The sequence below is a fragment of the Antechinus flavipes genome, chromosome 5 (assembly GCF_016432865.1).
Source record: "Antechinus flavipes isolate AdamAnt ecotype Samford, QLD, Australia chromosome 5, AdamAnt_v2, whole genome shotgun sequence".
Lineage (NCBI taxonomy): Eukaryota > Metazoa > Chordata > Mammalia > Dasyuromorphia > Dasyuridae > Antechinus > Antechinus flavipes.
This window is the reverse complement of record NC_067402.1, coordinates 237,758,802-237,777,411: the sequence shown is the minus strand read 5'-3', so window position 1 is coordinate 237,777,411 and position 18,610 is coordinate 237,758,802. Positions and strand designations below refer to the sequence as shown.

The 18,610-nt window shown below is 34.8% G+C and overlaps 1 protein-coding gene across 1 annotated transcript in view; it reads left to right on the top strand.

Annotated features, from left to right (window-relative positions):
* The window catches only part of PTPRB (protein tyrosine phosphatase receptor type B), a 151,491-nt gene that overhangs the window by 36,280 nt on the left and 96,601 nt on the right, over positions 1-18,610 (top strand). Inside the window, exons 5-7 of the mRNA XM_051962474.1 lie at positions 7,603-7,892; positions 8,056-8,123; positions 8,581-8,854. Of these exons, the coding sequence (XP_051818434.1) occupies positions 7,603-7,892; positions 8,056-8,123; positions 8,581-8,854 (632 nt within the window). The remainder of the gene's footprint in view (positions 1-7,602; positions 7,893-8,055; positions 8,124-8,580; positions 8,855-18,610) is intronic.

Here is an 18,610-nt window from a genome sequence, read left to right as displayed (position 1 = left end):
GACATTTTACATAAATGTAAACTTGCATATTTCTACCCTATAGTAAAGAGCAATGAAAATGAGGGAGTGGGAGAAGGGAATGTAAAGATGAAGTTACCTAAAGGTGAGACATTGTAAATAAAGTCTGAGAAAGGCAAGAATGTACCTTGAAAGGGACTGGATATATGTCTAGCCTAGGCTTCTCCTTAAAATGGAAGGGAAGGAAATAGCTAATCAAAGGGAGAGGTTATAGAGTAGAGGGTGCAGTTCCACATTGAGGTGACTAGGGACAAGACTCCCTTATGATATGGAAAATTCATATAAAAATTTTGGCCCTCCCTTTGTTCCAAGAAGAAATCTGATTTTTTTCTTTTTATTTTGTGGGGTATTTATAGTATCTTATTGTAAAATTGGGTTTAATATATGGTCATTGCACTATATATATGTAGGTCAATGTTAAGTAAAAGAAACAAAACCTTTTTCTGAGTCATCTTCTGACCTTCACATGTAGTCTGTTGCTTCTATAAAACTCTCCCAAAATTCCCATTTAATTTCTTATGCCAACCTACAATATATTGAAACCACAGTGGGGAAAGTTGTAATATGAATGGGTAACTGTATTTCTAATGTATGAAATCCAGGGATGGAGTGAGTTTCCAGAATGAAGAGGGTTTTTAGTATTTCCAAAGATGAAAAAACGAATGAAGTATTAAGTGGTTACTTAATGCAGAAATGCTCAAAATACATAAAAAGTCTGACAATCCCTGCACTCAAAGAGCTCTCTCTAATGCGAGAGATAAATACAAGTAAGATCTTAAAATTCTATGGTACAATGAAAAAGCATGTCGTAATGGATGCCTCTTTTTTTCAGAGATAAAAATATCAGTTTTTGATGTTGAAACATTTGATAGAGCCAGTGACTAGTGATAGAAACTTTCTTTTCTGAATCTTCAGTAACTATGAAAGCATCACTTGTAAGAACAGTTGGTAGGACTATATCTTCTCACATATTGCTTCCTAGAATGAAGGCTAAAGGCACTGGACTAAAAGCATTACCATTTCCAAGATTCCTGAATTAAGGGTCCTATTCTATCTCCACCAGAATCTGAAGGAAAATGGCACTGGACCTGGAGTTAGGATGACCTAAGTTCCAAATACAGCCTCAAACACTTACCAATTTTATGATTTTGGGCAAATGACTTAATGGCTATTTGCTTCAGTTTCCTTAATTATAAAAATTGGGATAATAATGTCATTTACCTCCCATGGTTGGTGTAAGGATCAATTGAGATAATTTTTGTAAAGTATGTAGAACAGTACCAAGCACTATAGTGTAACACTATATAACGATTAACTGTAGTAGGAGCAGGAGGAAGAGTAGGAGAAGAGAAAGAGGAGGAAAAGGAAGAGGAGGACGAAAAGGAGGAGAAGGAAGAAGGGTGGTAGTAGGAAGAAGAGCAGTAGAAAGAGAAGGAGGAACAGTAGGAAGAGAAGGAGGAATTATTGTTCTTGTTGTTATCAAGGGGATAGTGGTAGTGATTATCTCTTTACCAGGCTATCTTGATGCTTCAGACAAGCAAGTTCTCCTCCTGTGTAGTGCATTTTGTTGGCAGGTGGTAGGGCTGGCTGGCTTTTTCTTTGCTTCCCCCGATGATAGTTGTGAAGGCCAGGTTGAGCACAGGACCATTGGCCTTAGAGGCACTGTCACTCCCACAACTCATGTGCTTGACTGCTGGTGGTAGTTGTGACCAACTACAGCTAATACTGGTAGTGATGAAGAAAGTGGAGTCCTCTCAACAAATACTTCTCTCAAATATAGTTTTGGAGGCTATATTGGAAGCAGGTCTGGTGGTTTGGGAGGCACTGGTCTTCCCAAATCTCTAGGGTTCAGGGTCTAGGGCTATGTCTATGGAATCTTAGGGGAAAGAGTGCTCAAGGAAATGTCTCTAACTTACCTGGCACTTGCTGCCTCCTCCCTCTCCCTTCAGTTGCTTTGTTCAGCAGAGTTGAGCGTGCAGCCTAGAGAAGAATTAAAAGAAGCAAGAGCAAGTTCTTCATGTTCTTCATGTTATAGATTATGCTATCTAGTTCTTCATGTTATAGATATGCTAATTTTATAGCCTAGAGTTAGGTCCAAAGAATGGTCTCTGCAATTTGGTTCTCACTGACCAACAGATTATTACTATTGTTTTAGAAATTTGGTCCATGGGATTGTTCTGAGCCCAAATGCTATCGAACAGTCAGCAAAGTACTGAGGAATGGCCTATTCGAAATTAGATAGATTGTTATTCTTAGATTGGGTGTGGGAATTTCCTGAGACAGACTCCAAAGCCAGAAGATTTAGAATCACTGACTTATTTTTAGAAGCCCCGCCAAGGTTAGAGGACCTCAAAATCATTGCTGTCTTCCCTAGAAGCTATATTACATCATAACCACTATTTTTTATACATTCATTTATAGAGCATGTTGGTTAGTGTTCAATAGAATCTAGACCTTAGACTACATTATACTAAATATTAAATAGAATTATACAGTTATTATTATATAATTAGATAGTATATAATATTTATAAAATAAATAAAATATAAATATGTGATAATATAGTATATAGCTTCTTATTATGTAATTATATTATATTATAAAGTACTAAATATATTTCATGTTATATATTATATTAATACTTTTGTTTGTTAACTGCTTAATGTTAATGTTATGTATTAATATGCATAATATAATGTATTATTATTATCAGAATTATTATATTGCAGAATGGAGGACTAATAGAACCAAGGAAATACCCATATTGATAACATTCACAGATTCATCAAAAGATTAAAAATATTATTAACTGAATAATAGAATTTCTGAGTTGGATGCTCAGAGGTCATTGATTTTAAACAGTATATGAAAAAGGATCACCTCTACAGCCAATAATCCATCAACCAAAAAATATTCATTAGTACCTACTCTGTGCCAGACACTATGCTAGGCCCAAACAATAGTCTGTCTTCAAAAAGAGTTCAAATTCTAATGGGGGAAACAAGTACATATAAAAATATAAACAACATAAATTTAAAGTAAATTAATACAAACATATACAAAGTAATTAAATATAAGAAAATGTACAGGAGAGACCACTTCCAGTCAAAGGGATCATAAAAAGCTTAATGCAGAAGCTTTTTTTGCTTGAATTCTTAGAAGAGAAGGACTCTAGAAGACAGAATTAAGGAGGGAAATGTTTTTTGCAGTTTTCACATAAAAAATGAATACTAAAAAGACAAATTATTTTATTTCTAGACAGTTCTAAATTTAACCTTACATTGAACCTAAAATCTGCCATTCTGAAACTTTCACTTAGTATGGCTTAAATCTTAAGGGACAAAAACATTTTTTAAATAGTTGAAGAACACTTTGTATTCCTAATCTTCTCTTCACCAGATCAAATCAATTCTGCTACTGTTACTATGTGAAATATGTCAATCTATTCATCTATTACCTCATTCACCAACTCTTCAAAAAAAGAAAAAAAGAAAAGAAAATTATCCTTTCCTGATCATAATTTCCCTATGTGCTTTGTCTCTCCAATTCAGATTCAGAGGATGCATTGTTTTCACTACTTTGTATCCAAGCACTCAGTTTAGCACTTGGTATTCTATATAGCCATTGCTTAATAAATGCCTTTTTATTCATGTAACATGTCATTCATGCTCATATTCTGCTGATGTAATTTAGTTGGTCAAAATTCTTCTGGGCTTGATTGGGCTTAGTAGGTTAATTTAAAGAAAAGTATAAAAACTTTAATTCTGATTTAGTCTGTGATAGTGTTTTTTTTTTTTTTCAAGAGTTATAATAATTTAATTTATTGAAGTTAATTGACTGGATCAGACTCTTGTCTCCAAGTATCCAATATCGAATATGGGGTACAGAGATTCTTTATAGGGTAACAGGAACAATAACATAATGGGGAGAAGCACCAGAGATGGGGAGAGGCATCTGATATTCTAATAAACTGAAATGGGGGAAAGGCACATGATATACTAATAGATTGGGATCAGGAAAGGCATCTGATATTCTAAAATATAAGATCTTTATCCTTATCAAATATTCAAATGATTAAGAGAGAAGGGTGGTATAATAGCCTGGGATTTAGGGCAGAATAACTGAGGTAGGACAATTCAAGGAGACTATGGCATGATACTTCCTTTACCTCTTTATTTTTAAAACAGCATACAAGAAAAAAATGATTTCATTCCTTAATCTATTGGTTACTTGTATTTATTAAACTTGTCTTTCTTTTCCCAAATCCAAATCAAATATTCTGCTCATTTCACGATTTCCTTTCAGGAACTCTTCAAATTCTTCTTTTTTGTGGAAGATAAAATGTTCTTCATTAATGATTAGACTCAACTTTGAAGGATATAGCATTCTGGGTTTTAACTTAAGTTCCTTAGCTTTTTGGAATATATGATTCCATTCTCTCCTCTGCTTTTTTGTTTCTGTAGAATAATCCTCTGTTATACGAATTGTTGTTTCTCCATATTTAAACATCTTTTTCCTGGATGCTTTCAGAATTTGTTGTTTATTACTAAAACTGTTAAATGTAACAATCACATGCCTTGGAGTACTGAGCATAGGGTTTTTGGTTGGTGGTGATCTATGAATTTCTTTGATGATGTTTTTGTCTAAAAGTTCTGGACAATTTTCTTGCAAAACTTCCTGAAACATGGTAGTCAAAGTTTTTGGTGTATCTTCTTCAGGAAGACCTATGATTCTTAAGTTATTTCTGTGCATCTTATCATCAATGTTAATTAATTTAGCATGTATGAAATTTAGATCTGCTTGGTAACTTGCAGACTTTTGCTGCTTTTCACCTGCCAAATATTTGCCTTTTTCTTTATTTCTCTGTTCCAAATTTGCTATTCGCTTTATTAAAGCTTCAGTTTCATCAGATATGTCTTTTAACTTGTCTTCTACATGTTTCACCACGCTATATATGTCTTCAAATGCCACAGTAAGTCGTGTGATTTCCCCCCAAACTACATTCCTAACCTCTTCTCTTAAATTCATTACTTTTTCCCAAGTCTCATCCAGGTTACTATGTTTGTGTTCAAAACTTGCTAATTTCTGTTGTATAGTTTCTATTTCTACATATAGAACCTCTGTGAGAGATTCAATTTTGTCTACTCTGCTCATCGTGTCTTTTAATTCTATATTGAAAATCCTATTTTCTTCATTGAGATTTCTGTTTTCTTCATTGAGCGTTCTATTTTCTTCATTGAGCGTTCTGTTTTCTTCATTGAGTGTTCTGTTTTCTTCATTGAGAGATCTATTTTCTTCACTATGAGTGTCAAACTTCTCTTTCACAATTCTTATCTCTCTTTTTAAAAGTTCGAGAATTTCTCTTTGCTCTTCTCTTTCACTTCTATCCATTATTTCTTTTTCAGATTCACTGTTCATTTATCTTCTTGTGAAATCTGTTTTTACTCAATTTTCTACCTTGGAAATAGTGATAAAGGCTGAGACTCTTATCTCTAGTTTACCTTTCACACTGCTTGCTTTCAACTGTGCCAATGGATGGATCTTCCTGAATTCTTAACTTATATCTGTCTTTAGCCAAAATAAACTGAAAGACAGGAGTTCAGGAATCTGGGATCCAACTGTCTATGCCCCTTTAAGCATAATTCTTTAGTTGTCCTCTATATGTCCACTGGGCAAAATAAGGATGTCTGTCACCTCTTGCAAGTCAGGTATAGAGTGATGAGCCTAAATAACCTCATTGAAGGACTGGAATCACAGCCTTTCCCAGCCAGTAGTTAGGCTCAGTTTCCCAGATATAGCCCCAGGCTGCACTCAGTATCTGGGTAACCTCTCAAAGTTGGAGTCTTCTGCAGTACAACACCTGAGAAAATGAGGTAAAAGTACAAAAACTGAGAAGAAACTAAAGCTCAGAGGCCAGAAGAAAAGAAAATTGGGGGATAGATTAGTAAATTCCTGCCTTTTCTCTGTAGAAGCCAAAATTGCAGTTAGGTAGAGAGAAGCTTACAAACTGGGTTTGCCAGAGAAGTGGGAAGATTACAGAACAAGGAGCAGAGAGAAAAGAACAAGGAGCAGAGAGAACCGACCCCAGGTAAGAAAAGGAGTTCACTTACAAATCTGTGATAGTGTTTTAAGTTAAAAGGATGGACTAAAAAGACAAGTCAATAATTCAATTCAATAATATTCAATAAAGTGCTTATTCTCTATAAGATATTTCATCTTTATTGAATATAGAGGGTATGAAAACATAACTTTATCTACAAAAAGAGCAAAAAGTCTGTTTATGTAAGTTATTTTTTTTTAAAGAGTTTGGAGAAAGGAATAAGAGACTTCCCCAAATGGAATTAGATATATTTCCAATGCTCATTTTCAAAGTAGACATTCTGTTACTGTATACAATGTAGAATTAAGTGAGTATGGCATACTTAAATTTTAAAAAATTGCTTTCCTTCCTTTCCATTTAACAAGTCTTTTTAAATCTTAAAAATGACAATGTGAAATGTGCTAGTGCTGCTTCATCTATATCATCATGCTATATCTAAAGGAAGTGATAATGAGGTATTAAAGATGTGGGTCATACTTTGGCTGTTATCTGCATAGAATTCTTTTTGTTTGTTCCTTGACACTCAGGAAAGTTCTGTATATTGTTAATCCCAGTCATTCAACAACTCAGAGGTACATTGTGTCAAGGGTACAAATAGGTACAGAAAACTGAGGGAAATGTGCTTATAATACTCAGTTAAAGAAATAGTTCTGAATTCATGGAAGGCTTATTTACATTACTTTGCATAATAATGGAAAGAGTTATTTTAGCTTCTTAGAGCTGGAGGTGTCATGATAGATTTTTATTCAGTAATATGGTCACAAGATTGCTTTGTTTATGGATTTTAAATTTAGAATTAATGATTAAATTGGCTTGTGGTGACTTTACTATCCCTTGCTGAACAGTAGTATTAAACTAATTCTGGAAAGAAATGGGTACAACTTTAGCAGGTAAATCTAAGCAAACTACTGAATTCCTTAATCACAGTGTTCTCATAATGGCATTTTGAAGTAGTTTTAGCCTACAGAAACAAAGCAACATCTTTTATAGGAGAAAATTGAAAGTGTGTAACAAGAAGAGAAAAGATTGCATCCTGATTAGAAATAGGCAAAGAAGGACTTTTTGTTGGTGAGGAGAAAGAGACCACGAGAACTGAACAAATTCTTTTAGTGGTACTTGTAAGATAAGAACATTTTAATAAAGTTCCGGTAAAGAGGTTTCCAGACCTAGGGAAATCTGCTCTGGTACATGATTGGTCAGGCATAATCTTGGGAAAAGAGCCCCTGGAGAAAGCAGATGAGGGAGCACAATAAGAAGGAAGATGGGAGGAGGGGCGGTGAAGGGTGTGGAGAAAGGAAAGGGGGCTGGAAAGTGAGAGGGAGGGAGGCAAGTAACATTTATTGCTCAGAGGTCTGGAGAGTGGTGGAAAGAGTGTGGAAAAAGTGAAAGTTCGCGAGGCCAAGTGCAACGGGGCCGGGACCCCGGTGGTTAGCAGAGGAGGGCACTAGGGGGGCAGCTGGGAATGCTCCAGATTACCTTGGCAGCCTCAGGCGTTGGCTCCTCGAGGCGCCCTCCTTTCCCGGAGCATTGTTTCTTTGCCGGGAGACAAGGAAATTGCCTTTTGATTGCGGAAGTCCGTGGAAAGGGCTCAGGCTAGCGGCAGCGCGGGTCAGTATGGCAGCGTGGGAAGGGCTGCGAGCTGCCTGCTCCCGCTCCTTCTCGCGTCCGCAGCCCGCCGAGAGCTGCAGCTGTAGCAGCAACAGTAGCAGCAGCAAGAGTGGCCCCTGTCCTGGCACATCCCAGTACTCCTCCCGGAGAAAACCTCAAGAAGCGGGCAGGAAGCCCTGAACCTTAAGCAACAAGTGTCTTGCAGGCTGTCCCGGGAGTTTCCAGGCTCCCTTTGCCATTCTCTAGCTTCAACTCGCCTCTCCTCTCACTAGCTGGGACTCAGTGACCGTCTCCCTTCTTGTCTCTCCCATTTCGATAATCTTGTTCTTAAACACTGATGGCAATGCCGAGCTATGGAGCCAGGTTGGCATTATGGATGGCATTGAACCTGATGCAGGTGAGTGGAAGGAGGAAGGGGTTCCCATAGATGTGGAGAAAATACCTTCTTTGCTTTTCCTCTCAGCAAACGTGCTTCCTCTCCAGCTTTCAGCCTCCACTCCTGGTTGTTCTGTGCTCCTAGACCTTTTTCCTTGGGAACCTTCCTGGGTCGCGAGAAGGGCTCTGGGAGCAAAGCAGAGATATGCTCTGCCACCCAGCTCATCCTCCAGAGCATTCACTGCCAAAGTCATGCCTTGCTCCCTGTCTCCTGAGCCCCCACCCCCAAGCTCCTCTGGAGAAGAACGTTTGCAGGGAGACTTGGCCATCTCTCTGTGTTTTTGCTCTGTTTTTTGTTTGTTTAACTTAATGAATTTGTTTGGGGAGATTGTTTTGGAGAGGAAGGGAAAGGAACCAGAGTGTCTCTATGGAAGGAGCAGTCAGGAGGCTTCAGCACTTGTCTCTGATCCCTTTTGCAGAATGGCCTAGGAGAACCGTTGAGATGCGACATCAACCTGACCCAAGCCAAGGTCTCCAGCAGGTCTGCCAGTCTCAGGTGGAGCACAGAAGGGTCACCTTGTAACTTTAGCCTCATCTCCAATTCCGACACTTCTGGGAGTGCCCTGTGCTACCCTATGCGGATTGCCAACCATACCTATGAATGCAACCCCCAGGATTTACAAAGTGGAACAACCTATCATTTCAGGATTGTGTCTCAGGATGGAGATACGAGGGTCATCTCCTTGCAAACAGGTAATGGGTTGCAGGTGCAGCTACCATGGAACATTCTGAAGTGAAAGAGATGGGCTCCTTTCATTTGACCTATTAAAACCCCAAAGAAAGAAGGAAAGATGAAAACTGATCACTGACGGAGACCTTCAAACACAAGGGGTATGATTTTAAGAGGCTTGAAATGTCTCAAATTCTGCCCTCTTCGTGTTAAAAGGGTCTGTGTGCCTATAGGGTAAGAATCTGTTAGAAGGAAGCATATTCAAATGATGGAGACTGGTAATTTTGACCCACTAAAATGACAAAACAGCAGAATAATTTAAGTAAATTTTTTAAGTAAATAAGGAAAATGCACAGATTGAGAAACATGGGTTTCCTCAAATTAGTATTCTTTTTGACAATGGGCATAGAAACTTCAGGAATAGCGCAAAGAAAGGAGACTGATAATTGAGATTGGCGTTCCATGAAAACAAGCTTTTTAAAAAGAAACTAACTAGATATATGAAGATTTAATGTGTTTGGAAATTTTTTGTATCCAAGGTATAGGGAAAAAAAAGTATATGAGATACTTGTTGGCAGAGGAGAAAGATAAAGAAAAGTAACTCGATTATTATTATTAACTCAATTAGTTCATTATTCAAGCTATTCTATTTAATAATGTTTCTTCTCAATGTTTGAAAGTTTAAGTTTCAAGGAACTCTCCTTTGACATTGAGCAGTTCCCTTAACTGACTAAAATAGGATAGATTGAATTATTTAGTTTAATTTTATAATTATTCAATTATTCAGTTATTATCTATTAATTCTGTGTTCAAATACAATCCTGTTCTCAATATTTAGGTCCTGATTCTATAGTTACTATTCTTTCCATTCTACTATACTACCCTCCTTGCTTAACACAAAATATGATGTAAAAATCTTAAATTTACTTGTGTTTCCTTAAAGCTCTGAAGATTTTTAAAAAGTAGTTTAGTTTTTTCTTCTTTTAACAGGAATTTGATTTATGGTGCAATTCACTCAAATTTAGCAAACTGAAAAATATTCTCTTCCCTTCCTCCTTAAATTTGGAGAGACAGGGTATTCATCTTTAAAACACAGGAAAAATCATTTACAAAAAGGGAAAAATATCCTCATGGGGGACAAGTTTTGAATGTGTTTTGAATAATTTTGGGAAATTATAAATTAGTCCTTTTAAATTGATTTGTATACTCCTAAAAGAAGGTATGACTACTTAGTACAGCTTATATAGTGTCAAAATATCATCAATATCCTGAGTTCAAATAAAGAGATGCTATAGTGTGGAGAATCAGAGTCAGGAAAAGTATTTGTAAGGGGAGAAACTTGAATTCAGGTAATCCTTCCAGTTCCTTCTTATATGTTATCTTCCTCCAATTAGAATGTAAGCTCCTTGGGGGCAGGAACTAACTTGCAGGGTTTAATTAGTATCCCCAATAGTTAGCATAATGCCTGACACATAATAAGCATTTATGAACTCTGTTATCTATCTCATCTGGCAATCTATATCTATTTATCATCTATCTATCTATCCATGGAACAATCTATCCATCCATCCTTTCTAGAAAGCTATCTTTCTACCTTCCTATCTATTTCTCTATTTACCTACTTTTTCTCGAAGGCTGCTCTCTACTACCTTACATTTCCCCTTAGACTTGACATAAAAAAAATATATATATATATATGTCTTATAGTTAAGGCCATAGAATCAAAGAATGGCTTCTCTTTATTGAAATCTTCCAGATAATACTGGATGGTCACTTTATAAATTTGATATAAAGGAGATTCTCCTTTAGATGCAGGATTGTATTAGATGACCTCCTGAGTTCCTTCCAACTCTGATATTTTATGATTTTGAGAAGAGGAAAAAAGAAACAAATCAATCTAATTTGCATCATTCATAGATAGCCCATGTAAGAGCTATTCAATGTATAAGGAACTAAATTTCCTGGAATACTTTCCTCTTTGCACAGATCAATCAATAGATTATTTTCCTGAATTGCACTGGCAAAAGAGTCCAGCCATATCCATGGGCCTTAAAACAATTTTTTTTTTCTAGAATGGAAGCATTTCCTTACATTTTCTTTGATGCTTTCACAGCCTTAATTAACAACAATCTGATAATGATCTGGTTAATTTGGTCAATGTAAAGAAAATTTGGATATTCATGTCTAAAAATATCTAATTTTAAAAATATCTAATTATAAAGTGTGGCTGTTTGCTGTGACCAGGTTAACTAGATAATTAGAACGTATCCATTAAAGTCTCTCTATATAAGTCTATACAAACACAATGACTCAAATGTTTTGGTGAAGTACTTTTTTGGGTGCTCATTATCCACTAAGAACAAAAAATGTTTTCAGAGGCAAATAAATATTGAGTAAAAAACTACCTACACTGATAATAATAGCTTAGATCTATAATGAGTGTTGCATTTTACAAATTATTTGCCTCATAATCATCCTATGAGATTGTTACCACTACAAGAAACTAGTACCAGAGTACCATGGATAAAACTTGAATCCACAGTTGTTGATTTAGAATGCCAGCACATTATCTATCAGACTAGCATAGCAAACACTAATAATAATCACGGTTCACATTTATTTAGTGTTATACAGTTTACAAAATGTTTCACACATAATGACACTATAAAGGAGTTTGTAAAAATATCATTATCCCTGTGCCCCCAAGTCCCAAGCCTATTGGTAGTGCTTGGAGGCTGGCACCATAATACATAGAGATAGAGAGTAATTGTGTGGCTCTAGGCAAGTCACTTAATTCTTTTTGCTTCAGTTTTTTTCATTTGTAAAATAAACTGAGGAAGGAAAGGGGAAGCTATTTCATTATCTTTGTCAAGAAAATCCCAATTGGGATCTTGAAGAGTCAGACATGACTGAAACAACTGAACAACAGAATTGGAAATGGAGTCCAGTTCACTGATCCCACAAACAGTGGGATTTCCACTGAACCTTACTGCCTCACTTCAGAATCTAGCCTCATAGGCTAAGAAAGTTGTAGATATTAAATAAACAACTCATGATATGCTAATATGTAATATAGAAATGATCCATTCTCTTTAATCAATAAATAAATTGATCAATAAGCATTTGTTCACTGTCTCCTATATGCCACACACTGCTTTGGTACTAAGGATAAAATAAGAAAAGTAAAACATTCCCTACCTCTGTTGGGAAGAAACATTTACATCAGTGGTGTCAAACTTAGGTAGAATTAATCCCTATGGGCCACATATTGACTTAGAAAACTGCAGGTCAGCAATATCTAATTTGTATGTATTTTATCTATTTTGTTAAACATTTCCCAATTACCTCCTAATCTTATTCAAAATGGACTGAGAAGTTTTATAGGCTACAAGTTTGATAGCTTTATGTATATATGTTAATATATACAAAATAAATACAAGATGAAAGTAGCTGGGGGTATCAAGAACAATCCCAGGTAGGAGCTTTTTGGCAAGACATATGATAATGAGAGTTGGGACAGATTGAGTGATATTGTGAAGTTGAATCAGTGGGACTTGGTTAACTGATTGGGTATGAGGAGTGAGGAAAAGAGAAAAGTTAGCAATAACTTTTAATAATAATAAGATCTTGCAAACTAGAGACTGGGTAAACTGGTATGATTGAAAATAATAGTGAAATCAAAAAAAGGATCAGGTTTAAGAGGAAGAACTGTAGAGAACTGTGGCATAACAGAACAAGTTAAGTTTTTAACATGTTTAGCTAAGATATTGGTGGTACAACAAATAAAATTATCTTGTAGAGAATTAGAGATGTGGGAATAGACTGCAAATGAAAGGTTGGGATTCAAGGATGTTCTAGTAGATGATTAACCAGTTCTCATTCCCCAAAATATATTTAAGATTCACTTTTAAATTGAATCTGCATTAGCATTTTCTCTATTATTTTCTTAAGTCTAGAAATTAATAGAAGGAGAAAGTATGTAGAAGAAGATTGTCAATAGACTCTGATGTTGTAGGGAGGTCAAAGTTAGGAGATTACTGATGACTTTCAGTGGAAGAGGGAATTGAAGAAAGAATGTGTTGGCTAGAGTTTTTCCAGAAATTTTATCATAAAGAAGAAAGAAAGATAATCTAGAAGGAAAATTTTCTTGTTTTTTATTTTTATTTTAGGATTAGAAAATTCTGAATATCTTTATATGAAAGAAGTCAGTGGAGAGGGAGAGATTGAAGATATATGAAAGACGAGGGATAATTTTTAGAATAAGATACTGGAAGTGATAGTAAGAAATGGTATTAAGCAGTCAAGTAGAAAAATTAGTTTTAGCGAGGAGTAGGAATAGTTCTACCTCTATGTGAGGAAAGAATGAGAGAACAAATAAATGCAGTTGTAGTCAAATTAAATCAAACTAATTAGACTGTTAAAATCATTAATTACAATCATTTTAGTTATGAAATTGAACTGATCGAGTTCTGTCTTAAAGTTGTGAATAGTTGAATCACTGCTCCCTCTTTCTGCATAAGAGGACCCTCTTTCTGTATGTCTTCACATGTTACATTAGCTAGAAATAGAGTGACTGAAAATGAGAGTTTGCCACCCCTTCCCCCAGTACTGATAACCTTTTGCCTTTAGAAGGGGAAAATTAAACACATTCCAGATGTATGATTATATAGATGTTGACTCACATCATCTTTTAAAATATTAAATAACAGAACTAAAAAATAAGTGAATCAGGTTTTTGTATTGCAAACCAGTTAATTAATTATCTTTGTGGACATGTTTCTGTTTCTTCGTTCTCTTTTTCTTGTTTACTATTCAATCTACACATTTTACAACATTCATCATACAGATATGAGACTCCTCCTTGGAGAGTTTCCATATAAAGAGGAACATTCATTATTGAGCTATATAATTCAAAAGGTCATAAGTTTTGATCCCAAGTCAAGGAATTAACAGTAATATCAAAAAGGATTATTTTGGGCAGTACGGATTCCTGAATACTATAGCTTTAAAATTTAGCTGGATAAATAAGACACAAATATAAAAGATAAATTTAAAAATATACTAAGCTCTAAATCAATGACATAGACCAAGAGGGGGTCAGAGTTAAGAGAAGAAAATAACTCTGAAGTCTGTCTGGAATGATCCCTGTAGGATCAAGGAATGGTTTGCAGAGGAGGTAAGAATTTAACAGAGCTCTAAAAAAAAGGTTGGAATTAGATAACAAAAGGAATGAAGAGTAAATAAGTAGAAGTAAATTTAAATAAAGATTCAAAGAATGCACATAATGCATATGGCTTCCCAATGAGTAAAGCAAAAAGTTTACATAGATAAGGAAAGTGGGTAGGTTAGAAACCAGAAGAAATCTTGGAATTCCAGTTAAATTTTATGATGTCAAAAATGAAGAGCTCTCAGAAAATGCTAAAAAGGTACAAAGTAGCATTTTTGGATAATTAATTTGGTGGCAATGTCTCTTAGATAAAAAATAACGTAGAAAATCACTGGATTTAGAATTGAATCATTTTGGATATCATAGGGGTGAGGTAATGCAGGTAAATAAGGGAATGATAGTAGTAGGAATAGAAAAAAAGAGATTTTGGAGGCAAAGCCATTAAAATTTTTGAAGCTATCTTGTGATTCGATTGTTTTTCAGTCAAATCTAACCCTTTCTCAGATGGGGAGTGAGGGGAGGGGCAAGGGAGATGGGTTTCCTTGGCAAAGATATTGGAGTGGTTTGCAGAGTGGTTTGCAATTTCCCTCTCCAGATCATTTTACAGGAAATTGAGGCAAACAGAATTAAGTGACTTGCCCAAGGTCTTACAGTGTCTAAGGCTGGATTTTAACTTAGGAAGATTCCTCACTCCAGGTCTATTCATGTCAATTCTATGCACAGCACCATTTTGCAGTCCTTTTTCATAAGCCATAGGAATTGGTTAATATCATATCTTCTTCATATAGGCTACATGTAATTCATCTGATACCAATAAAACTAGGGGAGAATAACCAATTCATTTAAGTTCATCAGCCTTTTTGACTATATTAATCTAACCAATTTGATATTTACACTAAATAGACATATTTTGGGGGTTAATAGGAAAGATATTTCATCATCTCATAAAAAAATTCTCCCTAATTATAAGAGGCATTATTAAAAAATATGTAAGGGATATTGGATCATAAAACTTTTGAAGAGAAAAAAGTGCTTGCAACAAAAATCTGCATGTGATTGTATTTTCCTCAGTATACTAGCACCTATTTTCAAAATAAATATTGGTCATTTCACATTCAAAATGTTCTTGAAATTCTCTTATCTAGTGATCCTGATATTTTCAAAATCAATTCTATGCCAAAAAAGGAAAGAAAATAAATATTTCATTATGTGACTTCCTTCCAAAAAAAAAGTTTGACTTAAGGAGAGTTCATTTTGGTGGTGTACTTTCACCAAATTTTGTCCTTTCCTCTTAAGATAGGAAAATTGGATGATCAAACTTACTTATGAAATTTCTGGAACTTCCTTTTAATAGTATGGTCAATATCAAAAGCCTAGACAATTCTGTAGGATCTGATATCACTGGCATTACTGTTTCCTGTTGTTTCTGAAAACAAAGATGTACAAAATTGCTAGCTAATGATTCATATACTTTTTTCCAAGATGTAAAGTTTCAATTTATGGACTTTGACAGTTCTCTTATTCTGAAATACTTCACTAGTTATGAAGCTTAGAGGTGTGTTGTGACTAAACTAATAGAGATACAAATATGTAGTGTCCATCCATATCTATCCATCTATCTAGCCATATGATTTATGCAGGTCTAGTGGGGTTTTGTGATCCATTTTTATTATATCTCATGTATAGAATATATATTTTTAAATAATTTTAGATTATATTGAATATACATCTCTGAATGTATGACCATCTCTGAATTAAAAAGAAAAGCAACAGCTTCATGAAACACAGCCCTATGAAAACAGCCCCATGAAGTGTTTATAGATCTTAAGCAGATTTCACATGAAAAATACTTGCCCAAAAAACATTTGACTTCTTTATATATCAGGACTGGGAAATTGTCAGCAAAGAATTATCATAATATAAATGGTTTTTTAAGTGTTTGTTTCCAGCCAGGGTTTTCTCAGCCCAGGCACCTCCCGGGTCCCATTGTTTCTTTGTTCTAGCGGATATACAAAGGACTTAGTGTTTTGTTTTCTAGCCCAGATCGATTAGATAAAGTCTGCATATTTGAACTTCATCTTCTAGACATGTAACCCATTTTGATTTAAAACACCTTAAAATTTAATGCGAAAATTTCAGATCAGGCAGAACATGTTGTCTGGACACCAAACCTTTAGAAATTTACTAATTACCTTTGAATTGCCACTGAAAATCATACTCAGAATAGAATGACACTCTCTGCAGGTATTCCTGATGTGATCCTCTTGAATTCATTATTGTTGAGTTTGGAGAACTGTCAGAATTCAGAATAGTTTAGTCTTCATTTATCTAAATTCCCAAATGAAAGTTTTTTCTTAAATAGAAACATCATTTTGAATTTATATTCTTCCTTACTTTCCCCACTATTTCTTTTAAAAAAAACCTTTGTTAAGAGAAATGGCTCACTAATTAAATGAGATAAGGATGCATTTGGAAATAAAAATTATATAAAAACAAAAGCTATCAATGAAAATGAGTGATCTGAAAAATCTCAGTGATTCAGAAGAAAGTTTTTTATTGTTCACTTTATAAGTTTCTGCTCTTTTGGATGGAGGATTAGAGTAAAATAACAGATGAACTGGGACATTTCATTTGAGCTGGCTCTGCAGAAGTCATCTCTAAAGTCATTTCATTTTGCTATTATTGCTTTGAAAATGTTAGTTTACTCATTTAGGCTTGTACTCATCCACCATTGACCACTTTTGTGGCTAATTTTCAGAGACTGAGAGCAATGAAATGTAACTTTACTTGTTGACCAAATGTTATTTATTCATATGGAATAGAGCATGAAATGTGTCACAGTTGAACACACATTAGTTACAAATTCACTATTGAATAGTGAAATAGGGGAATAGGGAAATATAGGAAATAGGGGAAAGTAGGCATTAAAGGAAAATTCTTAAAGTAACTATAAAGGTGTATGTCCTTTATAGAAAGACATTCTACATTCAGAGAAAGAACTGATAAATATAAGTAGTATAGAATGGTTTTACATGTTTTATACATAATTGTGTCTAATGATAGTTAAGGAGAGGGGAAGGGACAAAGAAAAAGAAAGTTACATGAAAACTTTTATTTAAAAAGAATGTCAGTTTCATGTATAATCATCTTTCTATTCTACTGCTATAGAAATATTTGTTTTATTTCTTAAGTTCAAAATAAAATAAATTTAATTTAAAAACTAAACAAAAACTTAGTAGAATAAAGATAGGGAAAAGACCTGTGATTTCATTGATAAAGGACCATCCCTCTACCTATCCCCGTTCTACATCTTAGAACTTAGAGAATTGCCTAAAACTCAAAAGTGAAAGGACTTGCCCAGATCATACAACTTATCTGTGTAGAGGCAAGATGTAAACTCATGTATTCTTGCCTTGGAAGTCAACTCTCTAGCTACAAACCACACTTCCATTTCCTTTCTTCTAAATTAATCTACAAGGATAGACTCTGAACCTCAAATTTCATTAATAAAGTAACTTTCCCCCAGTGCAAGTTAGTATCACCTCTGTAACTTGTAGTCTTATGGATTCACTGAGAGTATTAATAGGTTAATTGCTTTGCACTGAAAGTATCAGCGGCAAGACTTGAATTCAGCTCTTTACAACTCTAAGGACAATTTTCTATCCATGTTGCCTTTTAAAAAATTCTTTAAAATGAAATGCAATTATTTTGAACACAATGTCACTTTACTTTAGTTATGTTGACTTCAATAGAGTAACTTCTAAGGTCCCTAGAATTTCTTTTCAGTCAACTGTAATCCCTATTCACTCTGCATTCTAAGGACTAAGATAGACTCTTTTCTTTATCAATAGATAGATAGTTATATCTGCCCTGGTAGGCCCTTCATATTTAGGATACCCTCATCAGATGGTCTCCAAAGTTTTGGAACCCTAAAACTGTGGGAGAATGTAGTAATCCCTTGGGTTTCCTGCATCTCTGTCTTACTTTGATGGATGTATTTATTTTTCTGACATCTCCACAGAACCATTAGAATGCTGTTACAAAAATACTCACTAAAACTTCCACAGCACCAATCCATGTTGAGTTTACATGGTAGACCACTTGGAGGTTTCATAACTCACAGACTGAGCACTGTTCAGTTTGAGAACTTTATAAAAAATGAGGCTAGGATTCCCAAAGTTGTTTTAAAGTTCTGGAATGTTGGATTTATTTTGTGCTTTATTATATTGTTTTCCTATTGTATCTCCTACTATTCTTTTCCAAACTCTCCTCATATCTTGGAGTACTCAAGGACAAGGATGAAAGTCTCCTATATGTCATTTCCTGGACTGAAGTTCAGAGTACATATGTTGTTGGATAACCTGTATCATAAGATGTTGGTATATGAACTCAGACTGGATTTGTGGCCATATGGTGAAGATTCTTTAGCTACAGTATTGCTTTCTTTAGCTATGTTTACATGGCACCAAATGCTGAGATAAAAATTGGCCCTACTAATGGAAGAAATTCCACTGAAAACATATGTTTCTTAATGTTGAGTGTTTTTCATCAAATAAGCAAAAAATCAAACTTTTAACCAAGTTTTTCAGGAGTTGTCCAGATATTTGGCTTT